At 42.0% G+C, this 17,660-nt stretch overlaps 1 protein-coding gene across 2 annotated transcripts; it reads left to right on the top strand.

Moving 5' to 3' along the window:
• Positions 1-1,029: 1,029 nt before the first annotated feature.
• On the top strand, positions 1,030-13,929 carry fbxo11b (F-box protein 11b). 2 transcript variants are annotated; one of them, XM_030774383.1, is made up of 22 exons: positions 1,030-1,289; positions 4,724-4,851; positions 5,057-5,138; positions 5,712-5,856; positions 6,646-6,775; positions 6,998-7,081; positions 7,399-7,531; positions 7,632-7,738; positions 7,912-8,023; positions 8,252-8,358; positions 8,654-8,791; positions 8,891-9,108; positions 9,415-9,595; positions 9,798-9,920; positions 10,267-10,352; positions 10,508-10,584; positions 10,972-11,115; positions 11,425-11,535; positions 11,765-11,872; positions 11,994-12,102; positions 12,255-12,353; positions 13,023-13,929. In XM_030774383.1, the coding sequence occupies exons 1-22, from the start codon at positions 1,202-1,204 to the stop codon at positions 13,150-13,152; spliced, it is 2,640 nt and encodes an 879-aa protein (XP_030630243.1). In that variant the 5' UTR covers positions 1,030-1,201; the 3' UTR covers positions 13,153-13,929. The 2 variants fall into 2 exon arrangements, with proteins under 2 accessions (XP_030630243.1, XP_030630244.1); XM_030774384.1 differs by lacking the exon at positions 1,030-1,289 and adding an exon at positions 3,690-3,738.
• Positions 13,930-17,660: the final 3,731 nt, after the last annotated feature.

The following is a 17,660-nucleotide window of genomic DNA, read 5'->3' as shown; positions in this document are numbered from 1 at the left end:
ATATATATATATATATATATATATATATACAGTAATCTACTGTAGATTAGGGAATTTTGTTCCGTTCTAGAACTGTCTCTCTTGTCATACGTTCTTTTCCATGGAATCTGAGGTCTTGCAGGATTGAAGATTATGTTAATTGTTTAATTAAATATTTTCTGTGAATTCTTTCTTTTTCATTGATTTTTTTTTTTTCTTGCAGTACCGTCATTACATTTTGCTTATTACAGCCTGTATTACAAATGTATTAACAAATCTCCTACTGATGCACAATAGCACCCCCTTATGGGTATACAGTGCACATGTGAGAGAATACAGACTGGTGTAAATTCCATCTCAGTTAATAAATCCACTGTTTATTTTATGATTCTATAGCCTTAAAAGGATTGTGGCAAAAATCCTATGTGTCTTCTTATCAGTGACAAATACACTCATACCAGTAACAAATGAAAACACATCCTAGCACTGTCTTCAACAATTTTGCTAAAACCTTAAGGTTTCGTCTTAGCCTTAGTATAGTCTAAACCTCTGTGACCTCAGTTTCAGTCTTTAAATACTGTCTTTGTGGGTCAGGTAAAGTTAACAGTTTAAAAAAACAGTTGAAAAAAATCTCACAGGAGAATGGGCTGTTTATTCAATTAGTGTATTGATTTCATAATTGCAGTGAAATAGCATATTTACAATTTCACTGCATTTTCACATATCAGCCTTTGAATTCCAAGATCTGAAAATAAGGCACAAATGTATGATTTACATTCATATAATGATGGTAAAAGCTTAATTTAATACAACAACATGGTTAAGTTTTAGGGCTCCCCTCACCTCGGGTCTGTGAACCCAAAAGTCAAAAAGGCCAGGGATAGAAGAGGGAGAGATTTGCACGGCTGAGGAAGGACGGAAATACATTATGCCATTGGTGGATAGGGCTCCCTAGTGATTTTTTTCGCTTTCGTGTCCCTGTGTGAGTTAATGGCTCCTCCTGCAAGAGAGAGAGAGAGGGAGCTCGCTCAGAGGAGCACAGGGGGAGCTGTCCGAAAAAAACACCAATAACACCCTGTAAAAATCTCATTAGCGTAGGAATTCGGGTGGGTGTTTCAAGGGAATGGTTTAAATGGGATTGGAATTAGAGCATCTATGTTAACATCAGAGACGAGGATTCGAGAAAAGAATTGTATTTTTTAAAAAATATTCAACTCACCAAATGAACTCCGTCAGAGCAACCAACAGAAGACCAAGGCGAGTATCGAGGCCGCGCCCGGTGCAGCCGGAAAGGAACAACGGAGAAAGAGGTAAGACATGACATTAGTAGGTAATTCAACAAACTGAGCGTTTTTACAGTTTTGCTTCATTTTTGTCGTCCCGTAGTTTAATATAATTGTTCCCTAGTCATGTACGCTGTTGCACGAAGGACGGGAAACATCGAGGCTTTTGAGTAGTGGCACACAGGCCGCGCTTTGTTTGGCTTGACTGGCCAGAACTATGGACGGTTAGCTAGACAGCTAGCATATCTGATTAAGGGGCACAGTTTGAAGGGTATTATGTTTCTTTCTAGGGTCTACACTCTTAAATGGACTGTCACACAACATCGCATTAAACTACACGTATTTCTGCGGAGCTCATTTTTATTGTTCAATTTGTTTTTTTTCCCAGACAAGAAATATATGTTGCGTAGCTGGTTAGCTAGCCAGTGGGCTGCCATTTTGGGGGGTGTAGCATAGCTGTCCCTAGCTAGCAGGTTTCGGCTAGTTTGCCGTGCTAATCTATCTATCTTAGCTACGTTGTAGCATGCTAACCTGGCTGGTTGTTCTGATTGTATGATGCCATCGAGCTAATTTTGTTTCTGCAAACCATTCTAAACCAATATAAGCTACTGTTGTTATCCTACACCGGTAATATACCCCGGTACTATTCACAGTGATCTTGGTGTTACAAATAGTACTATAAACAAGAATACAAGTAACTAAAATTGAAAACTTTCAGCTTTGCGCTGCCATTCCCCTCTATTATGTTGTCTGTGTTTATACAGCAGATTTGTTAGCCAACACGAGCTATCCTAGCTAACTGGCTAGCTACGCAGTTCAGTTTCACGCCGACAGAGATAAATGTCGGGAAAATCACTGCTTGTCGGTGTTGGTGTTAATGGCAAATGGTCAAACCATCTTATTTTAATGGCTAGGGTGAATGTGTTTGTTTGGGCGCTATATACTGCGCTAAAATATATTGCTCAAACAGCTTGTCTTCAGAAATGCATCTGTGATAATCAATCAGGAACCTTTGTCTTCACCAAATGTCTTGCCACTGGCCAGTTGGAATATAATCCAATGATTTATACGTTTTCGGAATATTCACTGTGCCAGATATAAGACCTGAAACCCACACACCTTTCTATGTTTATACTCAGTTCTGTTGTCACGAATAACGTTAAGTGACATTTCTTCACTGGTGCTTACCAGTAACGCGAAGCTGTTAACGAATGGATATCATATTAGTTGTCTAATGGCTAGTACGTTTAAGATTTGATGCCTGGCGGTTCTGTGTGACTCACAGACGATTACTGGCATATTGGTTTGTCACCTCTAAGTTGTAAAATGATTACTTTGCAGCCTACGCTACATCCGTCGTTTAGCCATGATTGAGAGATGAGACGTTTTAACTTTTTCACTGTGAATTTTACCCAGGTGTTAACTGAAGAGTGTACACTTGGCCATTCTAGCAAATACTTGAATTTAATCCAAAATGTATTAGCATGTTGTAACTATCGGCCTTACCTGACTAACACTGACACTAAATTGGTACACGGCTTGCATGTGACATCCTTTAGTGGAGTCAGTTGATATCATGTGCACGCTGTATTAAGGATTGATTTACAGGCTGGATTCATACATGTGCCATGAAAAGTGTGTGGTGATGTCTCGCTGTTCTGACGAGTGTATAAAGGACAGCGTGCAATTTAAACACCAGCCTTTTGTTCAAAGGGTTGGAATACTGTTCTTATCAGCCTATCCAAATGTCACCTATTCTCAAGAGTGTTTCAGGAGCTGCGTGTGCATATCCAGTCATTTTCCTCAGAAATATGTGTTTGCCATTTAAGTGGCAGTAGGTCAGTAACACTGCCATCAGGTTTACCAGTGTTAAAAATCCTCGTTAGGGAGTTGTTTTGATCGAGACAGTTCTGACACCGTTGCTTTGCGTGTTGTGCTGTCAGAAGTGATTTGTGAGCGTCATTGATCACAAATCTTGACTTGTTTGGACGTAGTCTGCCTCCAGGAGTTTAACCACTGCTTTTTCACTGTTTTGGTTTTTCAGTATTTGGTTTCATGAGTTTACAATTTCTAAGCAAAGTTGCTAAACTGATTTTCCCCTCTGGGTTTTGTTGTGTTCTCCCACATAAAATATTGGCAGTCACAGCTGTGATTCATCCTGTTGATTTATTCAGATGCTCTCTCGTACCTTTGTATTTGAATTAATTCCCAAACACTGTGTTTGGGGTACAGGTATGAAATCGGATTAAAAAGCATACACAGTCTACCTCCAGTGAATCGAAGCAGTAGCTTTCTGTGGTGTGTTTTATCTTTTTTGCAAACCCATAATGACAGAGCAGTGGACGTGTCCGTGTGTAAACCCACATTCTTTTTCTCTCTCACCTGTTACCTTTGGATATTGTCTCCAGGTACCAGTTTTGCTGTAGGGAAGGACAGACTGTAGGCCTCAGGTGATCAGTACATCAGGTAACTACAGGTAGGTAGGGCACGCACCTCCACAGGCACTGATCCAGGTAGGGACGGAGTACTTTCAGTGGGGCCAGTCTGGCACGTGCAGACTGGTTCACAGGGCCAGTTGGCGTATGGAAAAGAAAAAAAAAAAAAAGGTGTAGGCAGTTATAGGGACGTTGTAGATTTGGGTCCTCAGCCCCATTGAGCTGATGTGGTTATGTCTGTTATCCGATAGGTGATGTTTGTATTAGATTGGATAGGAAACACCCAGCTGTATCACTGCCCGGCGTTGCACAAAACCACAGAGAAGCAGTTTGAGGTTTTTGACGCCTTGTACTGCAAGTAGAAGAAGTGGATGATGCTTCACTGAAAATTGACTCTGATTAACATTAGCATAGAACCAATGAACTGATGTGTTTGTTTGTTTTGCAAACAAGAGAATGAGGTTTAATTGTCAGCGCACTAAAGAGTTCTTTACTGCGGCTCTACCTTTGGAGAAGACCAGTGGTTTGCTTTTTAGGCCTCAGATTGTTTTCCTGTAAGTGTGTACCCTCACCCTGACTGCGTCACGTCTATTTTTATGTACATGTTGTCCCCCCCCCCCCCCAACCCACTAATCCATTTGTGACCGTTTTTCTGTGCACCCCATGGTGTTCAGAGGTAGAAGGCCCCCACTGCTCACAGAAGATTCTTCTATTTTTTTTTTTTTTCTTTTTATATTTCTTGTTTTTTTGGACAGGAGAGCAGAATCGGATGGTCTTTCTCTTTTGTTCAACGCCTCTCTTTCTCTCGTGCTCCCTCTCTATATGCATCCTATATGGTTTCCTCCAGTAGGTACTCTGTGCTTTTTGCATACGCGGGGGAAAATGACGAGAGTCATACGGTGAATGTGGATGTGAATGTTGGGGGCCTTTACTATATAGGTTGGGAAATGCCATACTGAATGCAGTAATGTGTTTTCTTTTTTCTTTTCTTTTCTTTTCTTTTTTCTTTTTTCTTTTTCTGTGCAGATGAGGACCTCCCTGCAGATATGGTTGCAGAAGAATCTGGTCCAGGTGCTCAGAACAGTCCGTACCAACTCCGCAGAAAGTCTTTGTTGCCCAAGAGAACTGCGTGCCCCACAAAAAACAGTATGGAGGTACGGTTAACCCGCGTCCCGCACCCATGTCACACCGAAATTAAATTACGACGGAGGAAATTATATTCAGCCGTTCTTGTTTGCCTTTGGGTTTGACCCGAGAAACAAATTTAACGTAGGCTCGAGTTCTGGTTTTGTAATTTTCAGTTGTTTATGAAAGAAGTTAGTGAAAAAAAAAAAAAATTGTGTCGTTCTCCAATTACAGGGAGCCTCCACGTCCACCACAGAAAACTTTGGCCACAGAGCTAAGCGTGCCAGGGTGTCGGGAAAGTCTCCAGACCTACCAGGTGAGTGGGCTGCTCCTGAGAGGTTACAGGCTGGGCAGGTGTCTGATGTGAAATCTGTAGGATACCCCCAGTTAGCGCTTCACTAAACTGTCTTGTCTTGGAGCATTGGTGCCTCAGCCCGTTATCCAGAATCTGGCAAATGGATCAAATTCACCTCATGAAAATGTAAGCCCTAAACGGGCGCCAACTTTTAACACCAGAACAAGGTTCACAACATCTGACTAAATGACTGCATGGTGTGTTGCGTCCTGCTGAACATCTCGTAACCCGGTTTCATCAGCCGCTCCACATCGCCATTTGTTCAAAAGCGACAGAAATAACAATACATAAGTTAAAATGACGAAATGGGGGCACACTATGTTCTCCACTGTGCTCAGTTAATTTTGAATTTCATTTAGCTTTTTTTTTTTTTTTTTAAAATTTACATATGCTGTGATGGCAGCGGATTGCTTTACCGTTTGTGTGAGCTTGGTGTGTAGTCAGACAGTTGGAACTACAAAATGTCATTTTCATACGTTTAATGACACACTGTAAATGTCAGAGACTGAACGTGGACACGTCTGTCTTTCCTAGCTGCACCTGCAGAGCAGTACCTGCAGGAGAAGCTTCCAGACGAGGTGGTTCTGAAGATCTTCTCCTACCTGCTGGAGCAGGACCTGTGCCAGGCAGCGTGTGTGTGCAAACGCTTCAGCGAGCTTGCCAATGACCCCATTCTCTGGTCAGCTCCTTTTGAATTCACACATGGGATTCATTTACCATTTCATCTCTAAATATGTTTATCTGATTTATCCCGTTTGTTTGAAGTATGAATCCAGCTACAGTGATTCGGGGCATAAATATTTAGTGGGGTGAAATTAAAAATAAAACATTACAGAATCCGATCGGACAATTGACCTGAAGGCACTGCGATGTGTTTTTCTGCTTCTTTATCACTTCACCCTTTTTTTTTCTTTTCTATTCTTTTTTTAAAAAAAATTGTTGTTGTTGGTATAAATAGCAGAGAAATGAAGTAGTTAAATTCTGCCTAAAGCATATCATGCAGTGAGAGCAGTTTGTTGGCACACACACACAGGTTTAAGCACAAAACTATTGCTGTGTCATTTTTCTAACTGAAACTGAAAGTATATGTCTCCATGAGTAATGTGGACAGCTTATTGGATCAGTGAAAATTGCTCATATGTGAATGGAGATTTCACTGTTTACATGTTTAGCATCAGTGAATGCAACTACCCACAGAAATATCTTCTCATTGATGGATGACCTAGCATAACAGCCTTCTCAGGGTGAAAACCGAGGGTGTTTTGGAAAGTAGAAGTTTGAAGGTGGAACGGGCTGCTTCATTTACCTTGTCTGTGCTTTTTGTGATACAGATCAGTTAGCCTAAACAGGCATGAGGCTCTGATTTTTTGGGGGGTGGGGAGTGGGTGGGTGATGTACTGTCATCAAGCAGACAGAATACCCACTCTGACTTCCCGTCATTGATGACGTGGTTAAATGTACTCCACAGGAAGAGACTATATATGGAAGTATTCGAGTACACGCGTCCCATGATGCACCCTGAGCCCGGGAAGTTCTACCAGATCAACCCTGAAGAACACGAACATCCCAACCCATGGAAAGAGAGCTTCCAGCAACTGGTAAATGACTGTGTCTCCCGCCTAAAAAAAAAAAAAAAAAAACAGTTCCATGTGTAATTCTTTCGGGGTGATGCCATAGGATCATGTGTTCCTAATTTACGAAAGGCAGCGAGTCCCGTTCATAGAATCTGCCTCCCAAAGTCATGACTTTAAAAATAGAGCTTGATTTCATTGGAACTTATCAGATGTCGATTGGTGATGAGACGCCTTGTTTGTCTGCAGTATAAAGGAGCACACGTGAAGCCTGGTTTTGCAGAACAGTTTTACAGTAACCCTGGAAGATACAAAGGCAGAGAGAATATGCTGGTAAGGAAGCTGTTCTTTCTCTCCCCCCCCCCCCACGTATTCACGTAACTGGATGTTCTGCGGATGTCTCATCAAATGAGCCAAGCCGTTCACTCAACTGCAACATCTCAGAATCTAAATATTTGATGTGGTGAAAGTAAAAATAAAACTTTGCAAAAATCCAGTTTGAAGTTTTTGGCCCGTAAGCTTGTGTTTTATAGTTGCTTTGATGATGTCTGCTTTTTGGATTTTTTTGGAGGGGTTTTTTTTTTTGGGAGGAGGGGGGGTAAACTGATGGGCCAGGCGATTCAGCCTCTGCTTTACTGTTTCATTCCTAGTATTACGACACTATTGAAGACGCACTGGGAGGTGTGCAGGAGGCCCACTTTGACGGCTTGATATTCGTCCATTCTAGCGTTTACACAGACGAATGGATTTACATTGAATCTCCGATCACGATGATTGGTGCAGGTGCGTTTTCACGATAACGTTTAGAAACCGCTCGGCTGAGAATTTCTCTGTGTTGTCCACATATTGTATGACCTGTTTGTGTCTGTCACTGTCTGTACAGCTCCAGGAAAAGTGGCAGATAAGGTCATCATTGAGAACACCAGAGATTCCACGTTTGTCTTTATGGAGGGATCAGAAGACGCCTATGTGGGCTACATGACCATTAAGGTGAGCCTTTCGGCCTGGTCTGTTTGTATAGAACCAGCCTTTGTGCCGGACATCCCTGACACGACCGGTTACGATTGTGTTACGTCCGCGTTTTCAGTCAGTCTGACAACTTTTCTGACGACTTTGACTCAGTCTGACTAAAATGTGAGTCTTGTGTATTATCTCGCCCACAGTTCAACCCTGATGATAAATCAGCCCAGCATCACAACGCCCATCACTGCCTGGAGATCACCGTCAACTGCAGCCCCAACATTGACCACTGCATTATCCGCAGCACCTGCACAGGTATCTCCCATCCACTCGCGCTTATCTCCCGCCACCTGCGCGACTGTTTCACATTCAGTCACCTTTCTCCACGGGGTCTGCACCGAGAATTCACATTTAGGCACATTTAGCGCCGTTGCAGGTGCTTCACAATTAGTCAGCTGACACTGGAAATTAATACGGGTGACTGCTTGGGGGAACTCTTGAAGTTGTAGTGTTTTGAAACTGTGATCTGGTTTTTCCCTTCAGTGGGGTCTGCAGTGTGTGTCAGCGGACAGGGTGCCTGTCCCACCATCAAACATTGCAACATCAGTGACTGTGAAAATGTCGGTCTGTACATCACTGATCATGCACAGGTAAGAACCAGACGCGGGTCAAGACAACGTAAGTCCCAGTATAACTGGTCGTGTTTTCATTAAGGTATAATGGGAACGTGACATTACTGAATTGGTTCAGGCTTCGAAAAGAATGGTGCACCACTTGAACAGTTGTGTATAACTAGCGTTTAGCTGGATGTTAAATTAATCTTTAATTGCTACGTTAATTTTTACAGTGTCACCATTTAGTCTTGCGGGTTTCACAGATGGGTATAATAAGGATATGCTAGTTTAATGGTTGAGGCTTCATTTTCAAATGAGTGTCTTCTCTCAGGGCATTTACGAGGATAACGAAATCTCAAACAACGCTTTGGCCGGAATCTGGGTGAAAAACCACGGCAACCCCATCATACGACGGAACCACATCCATCACGGCCGAGACGTGGGGGTTTTCACTTTCGACCATGGCATGGTAACGCCGAAGCTTCCACACCGCTCCATTCATTCACTGTCAGTCAACAAATTAGGGGTTTTTTTTTCTCTCTCTCTGACTCTCTGTCTCCCCCTGCAGGGATATTTTGAAAGCTGCAACATCCACAGGAACAGGATTGCGGGGTTTGAAGTGAAGGCGTATGCCAACCCTACGGTGGTACGCTGTGAGATTCACCACGGCCAAACAGGAGGCATTTATGTCCACGAAAAGGGGAGGGGCCAGTTTATAGAGAACAAGATCTATGCCAATAACTTTGCAGGCGTTTGGATCACGTCCAACAGCGATCCTACGATCAGGTTGGTACAGTACACCTGTGCAACACTTTCCACTCTCTCTCTCTCTGCTGTCCATTCTTTGGATGGAAGAACTGCAATAAGGCCTTTCTGTATTGGGTACTTTTGCTTTTCGCTATTTGATCTCAGAATCTAACTTAAATTGTCACAAGCTGTCAGAGATGACTAAACTCCTAAAAACAGCTAACGTTTAGCGACGGATTAGCTCTGCCCATTTCTGCGGCGGTGGATCCCGCTTAACCTCTTGACAGCTAAGCTTTCTGCTCTCCCCGTCCTAAACGATCGGAACATCTTCTGCTCCTAATCCAGGGGGAACGCCATCTACAATGGAAACCAAGGAGGTGTTTACATCTTTGGCGACGGGAGAGGTCTCATAGAGGGAAATGATATTTATGGAAACGCCCTCGCTGGAATTCAGATCAGAACCAATAGCTGCCCCATTGTCAGACATAATAAGATCCATGACGGGCAGCATGGGGGAATCTATGTGGTAAGCACCAACACGCGTGCATCTCTCAAAACGTTGTCTTCTTTACGCAGGAAGAAAAACGTAAATAAAATGAATATTGATAACAATGTCGAGCAATGTCTAATAAGATAATATATGCAAATACATGCGAGTGTTGCTTTGAGCTTGCTGCTTAGTCATCAGGTTTATTAACGTGTGTGTGTGTGTGTTTTGTCATGTACAGCATGAGAAGGGCCAGGGAGTGATAGAGGAAAATGAAGTGTACAGTAACACGCTGGCGGGTGTGTGGGTGACCACGGGAAGTACGCCTGTACTCAGGAGGAACAGAATACACAGTGGAAAACAGGTACGTGGCCACATCAGGACATGTATCACTCCCCAAAACCAGTGCTGTCATCTGTCTCCTCTGCTTTCTTCTCTCCTGTAATGGGGCATGTGATGGATATTCTGGACTCTGTGTGTGTGTGTGTGTGTGTGTGTAGTGATATGCTATAATATGAAATTGTGAAACAGGGGTACCAGTAACAAAACAGTAAAATGATAGTAGTAAAATTGACAGTGGTAAGATGAAGATGACTTGTGGTGTGTGAATTGTATGCCTTTTCAGTTCTTGGTTTCCTAACTGTCTGTTTCTCTTTATGTGCTCAGAAAAGTATGTCTTTTTTTTTTTTTTTTTTTTTTGTAATGAATAGGTTGGAGTGTATTTCTATGACAATGGGCATGGGGTGTTGGAAGATAACGATATCTACAATCACATGTATTCTGGCGTCCAGATCAGGTTTGGACACCCATCCATTTTCACATTCTCATCTTACACATGCATTACTTTGATCTGTAGCGGTGTAAGTGCTTCTGTGGAAGAGCTGAGGAGTTTGTGGCGGACTGTGTTATGTGTGGAAAAGCACTCTGCTGATTGTGCTCTTCTCTGTGCAGAACTGGTAGCAATCCCAAAATAAGACGAAATAAAATCTGGGGTGGACAGAATGGAGGTATCCTTGTTTACAATTCAGGTAAGTGCCTCTCACACTATTGTCTTGTTGTGAAGTAGCGCCCTGCATCACGTTCCCAGAAAGATTGCTGTGTGTGTGAGTTAGCGTGAGAGAGAGTGTCTGTGAGTGTGTGGCTGTGTGGCTCTGTGTGTGTGTGTGTGTGTGGGGCTGTGCATGTGTGTGCGCGCGTGTGTGTGTGCGCGCACACCTTCCCTCATTTGGGCCACTGCAGCACAAGTGGAGCAACTATAAATATAAGCCATGAGGCTTGCACCGTTTGGCTATTGGAGTGGCTCATTTGCATTGGGAAAACAAAGCCCTAAACACTCAGCGTTCCTTGTCACGGCTTGAGAGTAGCAGTGTCATGCGTTGCTCACTTTTTTTTTTTTTTTGTGGTTTATTTTGAAGGGTTGGGCTTCATTGAGGACAATGAGATCTTTGATAACGCCATGGCGGGGGTGTGGATTAAGACCGACAGCAACCCAACGCTGCGCAGGAATAAGATCCATGACGGCCGAGACGGGGGCATCTGCATATTTAACGGAGGGAGGGGTAAGGCTGGAAAAAAACCAAGGCCCGGACGGCTCTTTGTTGCCCTCTGCTGACGGGTCAGGATTACACTGACTCTGGCAGGCTGGGGAAAGACTCGCCTCTTTATTCATGCATGTTTTGAGATATTGTACACACGTTTATGGATCAGAGAGTGTTGCTAATTCAGCGTTCCCCGTCTTCAAAGAGCCGCCTTTTAAAACACTAACACGATGATGGAGGAGCGGCTCTTGTGTGGAGAGCCTTGGCTATTGCTGTGTTAGCTGAACATTGCTGTGTTTATTTTGTGTGTGTGTGTGTGTGTGTGTATAGGAGTTCTGGAGGAGAATGACATTTTCAGGAATGCCCAGGCTGGAGTTCTCATCAGTACAAACAGTCATCCTGTGTTGCGTAAGAACAGGATATTCGACGGTTTTGCTGCAGGTTGGTGATCATTTTTGCGGAGTTTTGACTGTATGATTGTGGTCTTCACCCTGTAGATTTATCTGTTTCCAGCCAACCACACTTTCAGTTTCATTTTGACATACAGGCTCATAACTATTGGTGTCAGTGTTATTCGTGAGTCTTTTTTCTGAGAACTTTGCTCATCAGTTGCAAACCCATCAAACATCTCTTACATTGACCTAATTCGTTTAACAACCTACTCTTCCAGGCATTGAGATCACCAACCATGCCACGGCGACCTTAGAGGGCAATCAAATTTTCAACAACAGATTTGGAGGGCTGTTTCTCGCTTCGGGTGTCAACGTCACCATGAAAGGTGCCGATGAAGTACTCTTTTTTTTTTTTTTTTTTTTTTTAACAAAAAAATTTTTTATGAAGTATTCCAAAGCATACCGCTTTATCTTCGTCTAATGCAAATGTCCCTTTTAACGCCTCAGATAACAAAATCATGAACAATCAAGATGCCATTGAGAAAGCAGTAAGCCGAGGTCAGTGCCTGTACAAGATTTCCAGTTACACCAGCTACCCCATGCATGATTTCTACAGGTAAGCAACGCTCTCCATGCACGGTACGGCAGCAAAATCTGTCCATTAATCGTTTGTTTCGAAATGGTAGATGTTGACTCCCTTTTTTTTTTGTTTTTTTTTTGTTTTGTTTTTTGTTTTTTTTTCTTGTCTCTCTCGTCCTCTCTCCTCAGGTGTCATACCTGTAACACAACAGACAGAAATGCAATTTGTGTGAACTGCATCAAGAAATGTCACCAAGGTCATGACGTGGAGTTTATACGTCACGACAGGTCAGTGGACGCCATTACCTTATGTCTGACTCACTCACGGACCAGGACACACGTAACAGTACGCACTGGGGTCACAGGGTCAAAGTACAATGGGACCAGAAAAAAAAAAAAAAAAGACTAATTTTAGACTGCTTTTTGGACAGTGTCTACCTGTAAATGACCAAAGTGAAAATGTCTGTGAGGAAAAAGAATTTTAAAGCTTTATTGCTTTAGCTCCATAAATAAGTAAGGAGATAACAGTTTCTGTAATTTTTGAAGCACAGAGGGACTGGAAGAGGAGCGTAATCAGTATTTAGTTGTACGTGACTGATCATGTGAAAAATAGATAGCAACTGCACTTCTGCACTGACAAGTGCTAAATTGTTTGGTTTGTAATGTGTGCTGAGCTCCTAGTCCTATGCCTAATGGTTCCAAATGAATACCCTTCCTAGCAGTTACTCTTCAGAGGCTCTATTGTCACATATGTTCAGATGCCTAGCAGCCCTCCTGCGTTTATTTGGGCTGCTGATGCTTACCGATGGAAACCGCAATATTAATTGTGTACGCTCTGTTTTTCTATAACAGACACATAGTCAAACTGAATAACAACTACTGTCCGATTTAATCAGGACACAAGGATTAATCCACGCCGATCCGTTCTAATCTGGTTCATAATCTTCCCCCATCCAGGTTTTTCTGTGACTGCGGCGCTGGTACATTGTCAAATCCTTGCACATTGGCTGGAGAACCGACACACGACACGGACACTCTGTACGACTCGGCGCCCCCTATAGAATCCAACACGTTACAGCACAACTGAGCCCCACGCTCGCCCACAACACAACACTTTGGTCTTTAATATGCCTGCCTACCAATCGAGAGCTTCTGCCATTCTGAACTCAGACTGACTGTGTGTGTCTGTGTGTGTATGCGTGCGTGTGTGTGTGTGTGTGTGTGTGTGTGTGTGCGTGCGTGCGTGCGTGTGTGTGTGAAAGTATGCGGAGAACAGAACTGCTAAAACTGAGCAAATTGTTGTCCGGAAAGGAAAAGGAAAAAAAAAAAAAACCTTTATAAAAGGAGGAGGAAGGAGTGTCAACGGAAAGCTGCCCCAGTGCTGGTTTGAAACGTCTGTATTTTGCTGATTGGATAAGCGCAATGATGCACAGTGGACCTGTTCTCTCCTGGTCTAATGGCTTTCAGAGTGTGAATGAGATTGTTGAAAAGATCAAGGGAAAAAAAATTGCAAAGAGAAGCAATATGTTGACTCAGGATTCGGGGGATGAATAGAGATGGGAGCCACAGTGCGGTTTTTTTTTTTTTTGGAGGGGAGGGGGGCAAACGAGAGAGACATCCTCTTGACACCCCCCCCTTTACCCTCCTCCCATTTCAACGCCGGCTCCGGTCTCGTGGATTCGGGCAGAACCAGATGGAGGAGTTCTACTGCGGTTTTTTGTACAGCCCTGATGCAGGCCGGTTACACAGGGAGCCATAAGTTCTGTCCCAAGAGAAGAGGCATCTTGGACAGGAGGCAGAGCCATGCCGACATTGGTTCCCTGACAACTGTTTCTAGGCAACAGATGTGCTGGTATATATGTATGGTATAAAAAAAAAGAAAAAAAAGAAAAAAATTTAAACAAAAAAAAAAAAAAACATGTGATTAGCACTTGCTTTTTTTAATATGTTAATATGTTATTCTGATATTCAACAAATATGATTTTAATGCTTTCTCATGTAGTTTTTTTGTATTTTCAAGCAAAAAAAAAAAAATCTTACTGTATTTGAATGTCTTTTATTTTATTATATATTATTATAATAATTATTATTGTTATTAATATTTTTGTTAGTACACATTAGGCTTGCTGTAATTATACTCATGTCCCAGCATCTAAGTTCTTTCTGTGAAAGAGGATTAGCAATGGAAAAAAAAAAAAAAAAAAAAAGATTGGAAACTAACACTAAAAAGTTCCTCCAGCCGTGTTCTTTTAAAATGCAAGGTGTAATCTATAGGTTTCAGAGTTGTTGAAATGTGTGTTTTTGTTTGTAATTCAAAGCCTCGCACAGGTTTTTGTTTGTTTGTTTTTTTGTCCCCCCCCGCCCCCCCCCTTCTAAACAGATTACGGATGATGGATGCAGAGATTAATTGTTCAGCACACATGTGTTTTTACGTTTTATAATGTTTGCTTTGTCACTGCCGTTTGGTAAAACCAGGCAATGCGTTTTTCCTGACTCACTTCTCCACCCTGGCTGCTTGTCTGCTAGCAGCGTTTAGGGCTTGTTTCTCAAACAAGAACCAACCCTACGCACAGATGGAAAAATGACCCGGTCTGGCAGTAGGCTTGGTCCTTGTGTGTGGAACCAGTCCTTAGAACGCTTAGAACGTTTTTTTTTTTTTTTTCAAATGTGAATGGTTCAGATCATTAACCACAGATGATTGTTCCACGTTGATGTGACACATGAACTGTGGTCATTACCATCTCTGCCACACGGATGCACAGCTCAGTTCCTCAAGTCTACAAAGCCCTGCATGTTTTTTTTCTGTCTTAACTGACTTTAAAATGTGCTTGTATGCCAGTGAGTATGGTTATACACCTGTCTCCCAGGTAGAGGTCAGAATGCTAATTTTGAGAAGATAATGAAAAGCAGTGGAGCTCTGGTACTTGAGGGTCGGACCTGAGCATCTTCGTGCTGTGGCAGTAAACACCCTGCCCATATGAAAAGAAAATGCCTTTCAGTCTGCTCTTCTCTTCCTCTGAGAGATACAACACATCAGCATCATACTCCTGAAATTTCTCTGAATGTTTAAAATTCCTTTTTTTTTTTTTGTTTGTTTTGTGTGCGCGCGTGCGTGTGTATGAGTGTGTGTTCTGTCCTTTTGGTAATGTTGGATCAAACCTGTGCCTGTTTTTTGTGCTTGTTATGTTGAATTAAACGGCATTGCTGGAGTTGGTCATATTGAAGCTGAGACAAGTATTTCTACAGATCCCAGTTCCGTCTTACTGCCCCCCCCCCCCCCCCCCCCCCCCCCATCTCCATTTCCATTCATGTGTAATGTGGTGACTTTGGCTCCTCCTGCAGCCAGAATTGTATGCATGTACCATAACATCTAGACTTAATATATTGTGAATTATTCAATAACCATTATTGTAGATGCTAGTATGAATTTAAAAAAAAAAAAAGGTTTAATTTCCTAGAAAAAAAAAAAGAAAAAGGAAACCGGTCATTTTTAAGAAAATAAACTTTATTAGATCAATACTGGGTGGTTGATGTATTTGGGATGAACGATGAGTTGTCTTTGGGCACAAGCTTTGAATAACATTGCCTTAAGTTTTGCATTAATTGTGATAAAAGCATACTATTGATTTAATATGTAGAATGCAGTATCTTGCTTTTCTGAGTGTTATATTTATATTTGAATTTGACATACCGACATGACTAATTACATGGCTTTTTGAAGACAGTCATATCAAAACAAATCCACAAAACCTCTGGCTTTCAGGTTCTCTTTGAAAGCCTCTTTTCTCCTCTCAGAGAATTCAACACTTATAATCGTAATTGTATGAACCTGAATAGCTTGCCAAACGCTATTTGATATATAGTTATTGTGCAGTGAAAGAAAAAAAAAAAAAGTCCGACTTGATCGTAGTTTGTTGCCCTCCTAAATATAAACCGACACTCTGAACAGTTTGACCCTAGAGCAAACATTATTCGAGTAAGGTCCTTAAATCAGAACTAACACCAACAACTCAATATGAAGTGTTTCAGGGCAGCCTGTCTAGAAGGCTTTTTATCACTAGTCACTGATAAGCAGTCAGGTTAGTATTGACATAATTCATAAAGCCTTGGCTATCTTCAAATCCCTGGCAAATATGGGCGTTCTCTAGGTAAACAAGCCTAACAAGAGCTCTCCAAATCAGCCCAGAAAACCAGGGTGAATGGGTTGGAAGGTATTAAGCCAAGCTAACAGGGTTTTTCCAACACCGGAGGGACACATACACCGTTTTAACACTGATTATATGTTCTGTAATTGCTAAGTGCATTTTTGAAGTTTTGAGTTGATGTTATGCTATGTGAATCCTGTAGGTGCTTCCTGAATGCACAGACTACCTGTGACACTCCTCAACAGTGGTAATAATAAGATGTTCCAAGCTATACTATGAAGTCCTCTGAACTGGCATGTCTTAGTGAGGTTACACACGACATGAATTAGTTGTTAAAGCCGCCAGGCTGAGCAGATGCCCAAACGCAAAATATGATTATATGACGTTCTCATCCTGCAAAGACAAATCACACACACACACAAAAAACATTTTATTTGTGTAATTGAATTAAAATTAATAAACAGCTGCCAGTCGGTTAGCAGGTAACAACTGATAGTTGATCAAACAGTGAGCGTTTTGACCTCTCTGTAATGGCATTTGAGTAAATATATACAAGCATGGCTGGTAGACTTGGCTTGTGCATCCAGGTGGATGGATACGTGTATTGTTTGCACAGTCACTTGGCCTTGAGCGGCTTATCTATGTAAATGAGTCAAATAGATACAGGGGTTTGGACATTAAACCGACCGGCCTCCTTTAGAGGGTTTGGGCTAAAATCCAAAGCACACCTTGTGTATCTGTGCCATATTTTTAAGTCTTTTATACAATTTTTATTGTATAATGACTGGTTGTAACACTGTCCAGAACATTGCTTAATTACTTTATCGTTCGGAGTGAAAAAGTTTTGAAAAAGATTGCCTGTTAGGTGCTGATCTAAAAAACTCTTTTTTTTTCTTTTGCTTTGAAAATGGATATATTGCTCTCAAGAGTGGTGACCAAACTAATCTTTTTAACTAAGTGATCCAGTTATGTTGACATTTTGTATATAATTTCCAGGTCACATAAACCATGTTAAAAGGAAAAAAATGATGGACAGAACTCGAGAGACAATGTGAAGTTTGCAGATCAGCTGTGGGCACATGACTTCAGCTTCGTGAGTGCGTGTGTGTGTTTGTATGTCTGTGAATGTTTCATGTATGTTTGACCTCTGTGGGTGAAGAAACCTAACCTAAGTCTCCTCCCCAAAGTGTCCTCATTGACCTTTCCATAGCCAAACATCTGCTAAGATCCCCTCCTCCCAACCTCATGCCTTCCATTCACTATCCTACTCAGATAGCCCGTTAGTCATGTGACCATGTGGGTGCAAGCCAGCAGTGTGTAGAGCAGTCCCAAGTAACATTTCTATTCAGATATATACGTGTCATTCATATTTAATGAACAGGGAGTCTTTCACACTTAACTCTTCTCAACCTAGATTTTGGCCTAAGCAGTCAGTGGAAGTACTGTAAAT

Source organism: Chanos chanos, chromosome 5 (genome assembly GCF_902362185.1).
Source record: "Chanos chanos chromosome 5, fChaCha1.1, whole genome shotgun sequence".
Classification (NCBI taxonomy): Eukaryota; Metazoa; Chordata; class Actinopteri; order Gonorynchiformes; family Chanidae; genus Chanos; species Chanos chanos.
The sequence above is the reverse complement of the archived record's forward strand: the minus strand, read 5'-3'. Positions and strand labels throughout refer to the sequence as shown.